This window comes from Lethenteron reissneri, chromosome 25 (assembly GCF_015708825.2).
Source record: "Lethenteron reissneri isolate LAM-NWPU_2019-01 chromosome 25, ASM1570882v1, whole genome shotgun sequence".
NCBI classification, from domain to species: Eukaryota; Metazoa; Chordata; class Hyperoartia; order Petromyzontiformes; family Petromyzontidae; genus Lethenteron; species Lethenteron reissneri.
This window is the reverse complement of record NC_083803.1, coordinates 13,099,300-13,111,232: the sequence shown is the minus strand read 5'-3', so window position 1 is coordinate 13,111,232 and position 11,933 is coordinate 13,099,300. Positions and strand designations below refer to the sequence as shown.

General features: G+C 44.9%; 1 protein-coding gene across 1 annotated transcript in view; it reads right to left on the bottom strand.

Annotated features, from left to right (window-relative positions):
* The window catches only part of LOC133347254 (ryanodine receptor 2-like), a 323,764-nt gene that overhangs the window by 5,039 nt on the left and 306,792 nt on the right, over window positions 1-11,933 (bottom strand). The window contains 4 exon segments of the mRNA XM_061559372.1: window positions 371-422; window positions 5,203-5,303; window positions 5,899-5,963; window positions 9,551-9,707. Coding sequence (XP_061415356.1) covers window positions 371-422; window positions 5,203-5,303; window positions 5,899-5,963; window positions 9,551-9,707 — 375 coding nt within the window.

The window sequence follows — 11,933 nt, the reverse complement described above, 5'->3', positions numbered from 1 at the left end:
AGGTAATTGTCTAAGCATAACAATATCCTTTGTCCAAAACTGCTTCAGGGAGTCTCGAGAATGTTTTGGGAGCATCCTTTCTTGGCATGATAGTCCAATTATCTTCTTTGTATTTTTTTGGATACTATTGTCGAGACGAGAAAAACACATGCTTTAACACAATCCTCAGAATCGAATTAGTGACATAAATCCATAACCGTGCTTGCATTAGCAAAGCACTCATGTGCATATTACATCACGACTAAGGTGTAAACAACAGGCTGTTGTGACTTTATCTGAAAGCTACCATGCTCGAGCCAAAGCTATTTGAGCGTGCAATCTCGTCCTAAATGAATCTGTTGATTGATTTGTCCTGCAGTGGCCGTTGTACCTGTCCGGTGTGTTCAGTCTCATCCTTGTTGATGAGATACATCAGGAAGAACCTGCGCAGGAACAACACACGCCAGACAATGTTATTATTAACGCAGCTCTCGCAGATTTAACACAGCCCGCGCGGCGCATGAACGGCATCTCAATTACATGGCGTGGGATCTCAACATCGCCGCACCGTCAGGAATTTGCCCTGCGAACGGCACGTGCTAGCATGCAATGCGGTGATTTCACACGGCAACAGAAAAGCCGCTGTGTTATATATTTTATATAGATATTTTTGATTGTTTTATTTCCACTACTTTCACTGATGTTTTTACATCACTGGCTCGAATCAGGTACACATCTGCAAATGTTTTCTAGGAGGCGCTGCGTAGAGGCGTTTCGATTATTTTGCTGCTATAAATTTCCACATGATAAGCCACTTCGGTGAGCTATCATTTGTGGCCAGGTCGCTTCTGGACAAGAAGCTGATAACTGATAATTGTTTTTTTACCCTTCTATCTGGCAACAAAACTGACACCTTTTTACAAGGAGTCATGTTTGCATAGACCGCAATACCTGCAGTCATAATACAAACAAAAGACATAACTCTGATAATGTGCACTGTCCTTGAAGTTGTTGCCAGATAGAAGGGTAAAAAACCAATTATCATATTTTTTACTGGCAAATGAGGTTACAATGGTGTAAAAGCTGATAACTCTGTGGGCCTTGCCTGGTAATATAAAAATTGTCGAGTTTCAGTTTTTTTAGTAATTTTCTTACATTTCCTATACTTTGGATTCCTTTCGTGTTTTTGTTTTGTTGTTGTCACTTTCTGACCCGCCCCTCCTGGACATCTCTGAAAAAGAGCTTTAGAGCTCATCGGATTTCTCCAGTATAAATCATGTCTGATTGCGTCTCGGTCCTATGGCTGCTCCAAATTCCTCACCTCCCAACTCCAAATGATCCACAGCATCGCCAAAAGACTCCTCACCTGCACCGCTGCATGAGACCACATCACCCCAGGCCTTGCATCCCCTTTGCGGGGTTCCACCAATACAGTCCTAACGGACATTTCAAGATAATCCTCGCCACCTTCTAGATGCTTCCATGGACTCGTTGCTGCCTACCTTACCCTTCTCATCTCGACCGAGGGCTTTCCCCCACAACCTTCAGGACAACCTCCACCCAAAGGGGAAAGTCACCCCCTTCTCTCTGCCAATGCCTCCATTTTCTGGAATTCCTTCCCTCGGGCTGTCTGCGTGGCCAAGACCCTTCCTCTGTTCAAGTCCAGGCTTCCAATTATCATTGACCCCTGTGAATTTTTTTAATTCGCACATTTACTAAAACGTCATGTTACTTTCCTGTCTCCGTCATCATAAAAAAAAAATCTCGGAATCCCACTTCTTCAAATTCTCTGGGTGTGCATGTGTCCCCCACAATGAATGACGTGTCAAGAGATGTGGCTGCATTTGGATGCTTCGTTTAAAAAAATATATAAACTGCATTCGTGGCATGGAATGCACGTTAGGAAGTTGTAGGACAGTGCAAATGATTGCTTGACCCTTTGATTAAATAGGAAAATACAGGTCCGATGAGACACGTGATATATTGCTCCCTTTCACGAGGGTGACCTGGTTAAACCAAGGCAATTTGAGGAATGGAAATGTATGGTATGTGTATAAATGCATGAAAAGTCATGGTGGTCACAAACTCAAAAAATCACAATAAAGCCCGATGCACTGCTTTGTGTCACAATTTTAAGTGAGTCTTATTCAGTAACTCTCAGTTACGATTACTGCCGATTCTTTGCTGTCATGCAAGCTTCTGATTATTTTGGTGATCATGATGAGGGTGGCAGCAGTGTAGTGGTTAGTGCTACGGACCTGGCAATCAAGAGTTTTATTTCCCACTCATGGCTAACAACAGTAGAAAATATTTGAACCGGTCCTGGTCCTTGCTTAGGAAGACTCAGCCTTACATGAGTACCTTGTGCGATGTGTAAACATCATCATTTGTGAGACAACTGGTGGCCGGGCGTGGTTCTGTCATTTGGTGACTGTGATGACGATGTATGAAACAAGTCTCTGCATTCGCAATACCCTCGATAGCCATGGTGTTCGACGCTACCATACAACACCTCAATACTTTTTAGGACTTCAACATGGTACTCTTAGTTTTTTCGTTAAAGTCACGTAGGTAAAAAAATGAAATTAAAATTAATAAAAATAAAATAATAAAAATCGACGTGTCGGAGGCAACACAAGTCTCTGTCATCAGGTGGGACCGTCACAGCCAGATTTGCTGCATCAAGTGATTAGCTGCATCAAGTGATGCAGCTAATCTGGCTGTGACGGTCCCACCTGATGACGGAGACTTGTGTTGCCTCCGAAACGTCGTGATTTTTATTATTTTATTTTTTATTAATTTAAATTTCATTTTTTTACCTACGTGACTTTACCGAAAAAACTAAGAGTATGAATCCTTGCAGTCATGAAAGCTTCTAATCTAGAATCTTCAACATGGTGTTAATAGTATCTATATCAAGGCTATATCCAAATAGCACCGTGCATGCTGTTAATGAAGTGATGCCATTCCGCAAGCGAACCACCGCCATCACGATACGAACTCCTATATTGTCTAAATGCAGCAGTCTTCAGATTATCAGCGCAGTAGTCTAGTGAGCAACACAGACACAGACACTATTGGCGGCTTTAGCAGACGCCGGAGTGAGATTAACATTGCCATTACCTGCAGCCCTGATAACAATGAACCTGAAAATGAGGAATGGCTGAGAGAGACCCACAAGTGGCTCTGGTTTCAACTCTCAAGAGGTAGCCGTGCGACCCTTGAGCAATCCTGTCGTCAAGACGCCGTGTCGAGTCAAACGAGAGTAGGGTAATGCTCATCTGGCTCTTGAGCCAGTGGCGGATATTCCACATTCCTATGGCGAGTGTGCCTCGTAGGGATTGACAGCTGTTGTCCTTCTGGAGATGGATGGGCTGAGTAAGCCACTGATCTGAATTTAAACTCGAAAACTTAGGGTTGGTTGTTGAGCGTTCCGACCACATCCGGACGAGTATTTGGAAGCAGTGCGATTCCACTGGCAGTTTAACCCTGAATCACGTGCGCCGCAGCGATTCTGCGTAAAAGCAAGTGGCATTTGACGGTCGAGCACCGGGCACTTGACAAAAAAAAACCACAACACAGGTTTAAATGTAATGCAGGGCACGTCTAAGTGTAATTCAGCGCAAAATTAAATATAGGGCAGTGTGCACTGAATGCACGAGAGTTACCCCTCGATGACCTGCTGCTGCCTGGGTACAGAGATAAGATGCTGATTAGCCAGCAAACTCGGATTAGTGAAAATGCACCAACTGTTATCTGGGCAATTACAATTGCGACGTATGCTTCGGAGAGCTCGGCTACTTATTGGATCTTCTAGCCTTCAGCACGGCTAGACAAATATGTAAAATGCGTATAAAAACAAAAACAGTTTTATAAGTGCAATTAATTTAAGGAAAGCTGACGTAGAAACCACGGGTGTATGAACAACAGTAGCCAGCAGTCGTCACAGACACTTGCCTTCGTCACCACCCCGAGCCCCCCAAATTGAATATGGTTCCCATGCGATCCCTCGTAAATCTAGTTCATTGCAGGTGTGATTGATTTTGAAACCCTTTTCGTCCGAGTGCCTGTTTCAATATTTGTTTAAATAAATGCATAAATAAATGAGTCTCGGCCGCGTTGGCGACGCGGATGTTTTCGAAGCCACGGATTGCTAAACCCAGACATTTACGAAGGCACCCAGTGGATCACTCTGTGGTCGTGGATCAACTGCTTACAGCACCACGTGACACTGGCCACCACCCCTAAAAGTGATGTAACACGTGGCCAACTTTATTACAGCTGCCTTGTTAAAGACATAATTGCATTTCTCATTTGTTTTATGTTTATCGAGCAATAAACCTCGTGCTTGTGTCGAGCCAATATGTGGGTTTATCACGGGGTCATAAAACGTGCGTTTGCGATACCATCTAAATGTAGCACCAATTCGTGCCCGTCTCCAGCATTAGCCTTGCGGGGTCAGTGCTGTGTATAGGCTGCGGGCTTTAAAGTGACCTCTTTCAGAGCCTTAGTTAACCAAAAAGGTCCCATTAATGTCAGCATCTTAAGGCAAGATGGGCTGTTGCGACTGTGGCCTTCAAACCCCTCTGTGTTGTGGAATGTAAAATATCATGTAATATACATAAGCATTTTAACACGTGTGTGTGTGTATCTTGTTTATATGTCCGTGCCTGTGTGTACATTTTTGTTCCTGTGGCTTCAGTGGAACAAACATTACCATTCTAAGGTTTGGTGACAGTTGGTTAAGTTAGCTATTTGCCAAAGTGTTTAATAACTGGGGAGAATGTTTGGCAAAAAACCAAGTATCGAGTCTGTATATCGATCTGTGCTATAAACGGTAAGTGTATACAACGCGTATACAAAAAGCCCCCCTTGCATCACATTTCATTACAAAAATGATTGAGTGAGGGAATGCAAATATAATGACGTCCCACAAAGGCGACAAAACTAAAATTTGGCACAACTATGCTCGTCGTATTCTTTGTGCACGCCGTGTATTTTGTTGGTTAATACACCCGCAGTATTAACCAGGGCAGCCAACTGGGCTAGAACCACGAATCTAATGAAGCAGTTTTTTGGCAAACGCACTACCGCTCAGCCCTCATGCACAGCCCAAATGTGTTGTTGGAAAAAATAAACGATAAACACATTTTCAAGAGATCTGTCCAACGGCCGCTCCAAAGCGGGTAAACAAGAAATTTTAATATCCAGGGGGCCACTCACATGTAGTTGGCGAGGTTGTGTTCCTGCAGGGTGTGCGTCTCGAAACCGTGCGGCACCGTGTCGAAGTAGTCATTGCCCATCCCGCAGATGAAGCATTTGGTCTTGAAAAGGATAGCGACATTTTTGTTAAAGGGGGGGGGGGGGGGGGGGGGGTGGTGGTCATTTTGCATTTGCACGAATGAGTACAGTATTTTGCGGTGCAAAAGCTCACGTTTGTAAATTTGCATGCCGATAACGCGGGGTGCAGACGCAGCTAGAGACGCGGGAAACTAAAGCGATGGGTAAGCCGCGTGGCCTTTGCCGTTCATTCACTTCCATGCTAAGACAGGTTTATGCAGGGGATGTGGTATTTTGATGGGGAAAGATGAGTGAACAATGGCAATGCTAAAAAGTAAGAGTCAAATAATAACGGAGAGCAATTGTTCATGATGAATGAAAACAACTCTTCCTTTTGGCGGCAAATTTATTTAGCAATGTTTTCCACCACATTCAAAACATCGACAATCTCTCTCGACTCACCCAAATCCCCTTATGAAAATGGAACATGAAAGATAATATGCAAGTGAGTACTTCGAAGAGGAGGATCTTTGCTACTGCACGAATAAACAACTCTTTGAACCGCAGTGCGAATGACCGATGCGTGAGCTCCTCAGAGCGCGGGCTGGGTGTACGGGGCCATGTGCTTTGAACTCCCACCTCCATGTCCTCCTTGACTTGCTCCTGTTGGTCTCTCAGCTCCCCAAAAGCGTCGATGATTAGACCTGTGACGGAGGAACAGCAGGCACGCAGCTTAAAAACATTGGCATCTCCCTTCCAATCGGCAGGGATCGATATACTTTTACAATTTGTACTTATATTCGTTATCAATTTTTACGGATACATTTTTTGTGATTTGCTTCCCTTTCCTACACTGCAATCACTTTTTGTACTGTTTGTTGTTGTAACTTTCTGACCCACCCCGACCAGACATCTGTGAAAAAGAGCTTCATAGCTCACTGGGTTTCTCCAGGATAAATAAAGATTCAGATTTTGATCTGGCTGCTGGATAGGCTAGTGGTCAGCACGATCGCAATTTTGCATGCGGTCAAGCTTTTCCCATGTGTCTTCACAAGGTTGCACTGCGCTGCATGTTGTTCGGCAAGATGCCTGATGTTTAACTCCATGTGCTGGGAATTGCTTCAGGAACCTCATCGATCTTTAAAAAAAATATTTTCAGTTCACGAATAAACTCCCAGCACGTGGAGCGAAACGTTGGACGCCAGGCGGAACACACGACATAAGCCAAAAACACTTGAGAGAGAGAGAGACACGGCACGACCCCCCAAAACCTACGCTGTTGCACGGAGTCAGTTCACAAGGAGTTGACAATGTGATCAATTTCCGGGGTAGAATTATCAAAGGGCTCCTTTGCTGTTCATAAAAAAAAAAATAGTTTGCAATAAATCGCGAGTGAATATTATTGCGCCCGTGCTCTACCCGACTGGGAAGAGTTGGCCACTGCACACGGACTAACTACAACGATGACGAAACGGGCACGAGGGGATCAGAAATTAGGGCAGGGGGGAAAACTTTCCTACCCCGCACCCCGTTATCAGGTGCATCAAGGCCATCGCCGTACCCCATAAACAGTCTTCAAGGGGCCTCCGTGGCTAATTGACACGGGCCCCAGTGGCTGCTCCCCATCCCGCAACTGCAAAATTGTTCCCACGCGCCTGAAGGGAGGGGAAGTGTCTCCAGTGCCTCCGGATTGAAGTGGAAATGACAGCAGCGCGGGAGAACGAGAGAGAACCTAAAATAGCTTCACCTTCTGTTCCATGTTTCACAAAAGAGTCACCATTGTTTACGTTGAAGGGCTATTAACCGTTCTTGGTGATGAGCATTCATTTCAAGGATGCATCCACCACAGATGAATATTCATGCTAGGGGGGGTGGAGGGTGGGGGGTGTAGGGGGAACGAAGGCAAAAATCTGTAAGCTGCGTTCCCCAAGCAGCGTGGGATTTTTCGAATTTAATCGTATTTCTCGGTTTCGAGGGCCGCGCCGATGCTCGACGAGAGTGGGGAGGTCGCTTGCCGCGGCCGAGCGCTCGACATGAACCCGCGTGGGATGAGCGCGCGTGCACGCGCACGGCGGCGGGCCCCCGTCAAGTGGGGTACATTTCCCCGAGCGTGCGTTTCACCGCAGAACGTCACGCGCGCGATCTGCACAAAGTGAGCTGCCATCTCTGAAGGGGTTGAAGATCCCACGCCGCATCTTAGCGGCGTCTCCTTTTATGAGTTGTTTGTTTTGGTTTTTTGTTATCGTATTCCTAAGGCACGGGCTCAAGCTGTGGGAACGTGGAGCCACTTGTCGTGTAACTGACGCTTGTTTGCCCAAGAAGGCCTCTCTGAGCTTTATGCTTTTTTTGGGGGGGGGGGGGTCCTCCAAGTTTTCACAGTCGGGGCTGATGATGATTGTAATGTATGATCCCAATCGAGTAATTTGCGTGTCATTTTTCACATTCGGACCTTCCATACAGGCGCACAAAGGCTTACTTTTGCAAACCACGTCGCGGGGTCTTTTAACGTCCACTGCGAAGCGAGTGGCCGCGTACATTTTTTTTCACGGCGAACACACACACCGCGCAGTAATAGCCAGGGCGGCCACTGGAGATCGGACCGTGAACGACTGCAGCAAACGGTAATCGCGCGCTACCGCTGGGCCACATCACCACCCTGACTTGGCACCGGGAGGTTAAAGTTCAAGTCACTGCGTGGACACGGGGAGTCTTTAGACGAGGCCACGGTCAGTCACAGGCGAAGCGCTTTTGTGTGCTGACATCTCAGTGGCTTGGGGGCGAGCGAAGATCGCCAGACACGCAGAGCAACCGGGGAGAGCATGCAGCGTCTTCGCACGTTTTGGCTTAAGAGTATAATAATTATATTAATTATATTGTACAACTGCCAATTCGATGTATTGCAGTATTTCATGTGCTCTTGCAATGGTGCACTATCCACATCAGCAAATGTGTTTTTTTTACAAGCCTTGACCAGACGAACATGTTCATGAATTATAATAAAAATGATTGTGATTAGTTTAAATCAAATAAAATAACCTCTATATATTCTTTAAAAAATGGTTAAATTGACTGGATTTACAAATGTATGAGTATGTACTTACATTGAAATGGAATGTTTCATTTTAAGGCTAAAGGGTTAACATTGGTATGCGCTATATTAAGCCGCAAAAAATTGGAAAGTGTGAGAAAATTTAAATTGCCCCTCACACAAATCACTTCCTGTAATTGTCTGCATAGACTTAAGTTTCTGATGAATGGATTAAACCCCTCAAATTTTTTTTTTTGAAAACCGTCCCAATACATTAAGCACAAAGCACACGACTCCTAATTAGCACGCACAAAAACACTCGAGGATAAATCACGCTCAGTCGCACGACTGCGTGTTTAGCATCTTCTAAAAATATGCATTGTTTGAAAAATTCTCTTCGGGTTATTGTGTGGTCCTGGGTGGAAGAATGGACGCTCGCATACAAGGCCAATTGGGCAAGTGCAATTTTTTGCCTGCTGCGTGGAGCACTTCCCAACTGTACGGCCTGTATCCAGTGTATGCCAGCGGAGCCGGATGTCGGCACGCGCACGCACAACGGTGGAATCGGAGACTACGTTCAGGTCGGTTCACGTTTTATTCTTAAACTGCAACTCGAAACCTGCACGCAAGAGGCGTCACTCTCGGCCTCTCGGTCCACACGGTGCACAAGCGTGTGGCGGTCCCTTTACGGCTCCCAACTGGTACGAACTGGTTGTAGGATGCCCATATCGACCGAGAAATGCTGTGCCCGGGAATCAAACTGTGCCGGGTTCATAGCACATTGCGCCAACCACCACTTGCACCGCCACTCCTCCTGTTCATTACCGAGCTGTAAGGGCTCTGGATTGCTAGAGGCTACTTTCATCCGTGGCTGTTCGAAATGGATTTTAATTATTTAAGGAATAATGGCACTGTGGTTAACATGCTTGAATCACGATTGGAAGGTCACAAGTTCAAATCTCGTTCAGGGGTCTACTCGGTTCATCATCCCTCTGGGGTAAACAAAGTGAGTACCACACCTTGATTAGTTCTATACAGAGACTCAGAGTCCACTGTGGGAATGCGACATTAAAGGCCACCAGCGGGCCACCAAGTGGAGATAAACGTCACTCATTTGCTCATCTGAGCAAGGAGGAGACACCACTTTGATTTGACTTGGGGCTAAGGGCACATGATTATCTGAAACAAAAGTGGAAGCACCCCCCCCCCGCCCCCCCTGCCCACCCTCATCCGGTTTCCTGGTGTCTGTGGTGGACGGCTCACCCTGGATGATGGCGAGGAGGATGACGATGACGAAAAAGAAGAAGGTGATATCGAAGACCATGCGCCACAGTTCGTAAGGGTCACCCGCCGGGTCCTCGATCTCATCGCCAATCCCGCCGCCCGCCCGCACGCCCACGTACATGTGGAAGATGTAGCACTGCAGCCGGTGGGACGTGGGAGCAGGAGGACGTGAGCAGTGTTATTATACATTATATCGTCGTCGTCGTGGTTGTCGTCGTCGTTGTCATCATCAGCAGCAGCAGCCATTATAAATCTGCAGCGGGGTTGAAGGTCTCTCCCCAAGCCGTCGGGGTGTCTCTCACAGACCTGTGGTGTAACAATTAACCTCGCACGTGCATGTCTCAAGCTAAGTGAACTGAATTAAAAGTATTGCATTGTAAAAAAAGATATACATGAAAAAAAGGAAAAGTCAATAAAAATAACTCCAGTGAGAGCCCAACTCACGCACGTGTCACCCAGAAGGAATTCCATCAATGTCTGGCACTGCTCTTTCTGGACCACTTAACCGTTTCCCACCAATTTTAAGAAGCAAAAGGGTCGCGAGCGAACTGGAAAATTGTTGTTATAGATCAAAGTAGAGTTTTTATATTTTCTATATATATTTTAAAAAACATGTTAAAAAAAATGGGGTTTTGTAAATTGATAAAATAAACATTGCTGAATTCATCAGTCTGTGGGTGATTCACATTGGCATGGGTTTCGACGTGACCGCCCTTGCAATACAGACACCCGAATGCATATCACGCATTCTTGATAAAGTCAGAGGCCATCCGTCAAGTCATTTTCACAAACACGGTTAGAGCAACTCGACTCGTACAATCAATGTGACTCGTACAGAGAAGATAAAAGTACGTGCCACGAAATTAATGTTCTAATTATTTGTACATTTATTAAAATACGTTTAAAGATCCTGAGGTAATTCTTGGAAATACTCTTTGTTGTTTTGACAGAAAATTTGTGAAATATGGTAGTATTCTTGCTAACTTTGATCAAAGGAGTTATTTGTGTATTTGTGCAAGTCGTGAAAAACGGGCTAGAAATACACGTGAGAAGGAGGAGGAGGTGCAACACCGGGCTATTGTGTCATGCCTACGCAAACCTCCATTGGGTAGGGTAGTGACCTCTGAGTCACCAAAAAAAAAACATATCGCGGGAAAAAATATCTCACAATACCGGCAGAGGGGAGAACTGCAATGGCAACTGACAAAAAGACGGGAGTTTTTAATTCCTGGGGAGACTTACAAATTTCGCAGAATAATTCCCTAAAAAAAAAGGACATCGTGGGAAAACCAGTACTTGTGGACACCCTATATGTGGACCTGAATGAGCCTGTCCAGGAGTGAGAAGCAATAAGCACAAGGAACCAACTCGCGCGGAACCATTAAATTGGATCGCCCTCCACGAACTCACGATCTACGCTCACCTTAGTGTGGCGCCCTTAGTCACAGAAGGACATCCTTTCAGAAGACAGTTAGAAGAGTGCCATCATTTTGACTACATTAGTGGCTTTAAGGTCAGGTTGATTACATTAGCGTGCCGACTTGGTCTAATCAAGGGGCCCTGTCAGTCGGAGGCGTGCATGCAGAAAGCAGGGATTTCTACGGATTAGTTGGGAAAGCGGGAAAAGCGGTGGATTTGCTGGGATTAGGCCCTGGTAAATTTGATTGTTTGCCAGCCTGCAAATGTTAAACACAAAAGCCAATGCCAGAAAAAAAATTACTATTTTATAAAGCATTTTGATGGTTGATAGTAAAAAACCAACTGTGCCGTTTAAAAAAAACACTTTTGCTCTATCTTAATTCCCTTGGGAACACATAAATAAAGCAATTATATGGAAACGCTTAATGCTACATAAGTGAACATTAGAAATACGTTGTTTCGTGGAATAATTTTTATCGAGAAATGCACGGCCAGTTTATTTATGGTCCTTGTAAATACATTTAGTCTCTTGTGCATATTTGTGTTACAAATATAAAAATGTAAATTACGTGAATATGCACACACTTAAAATTAAAGCACAGGAAAGGCAATAGGCAGAATGAAAACAATTTGGCTGAAGTAGTAACTATTTGGCATTTTGTTTACGTGACAAATTCCTTCCTAATTGGCCGTGTCGGGTGGTGGAGGGTTACGACACATTTATAATTATGCGATCTAACCCAAAAACCTTTATTATGAAAAATATTGGTCGTGAAAGCCTACGTGTTCAACTGAGATTCATCTCTTTTATACACTTATTTTTAAAGACCGTATGTGTTAGTGCACCAAGTGCATGGTGCCCATAAAAGTTATGACCGATTAGAAAATAAAAGAACTATTATGACAGCAGTTCAAGCTGGATTATACAACAATACACTTATAA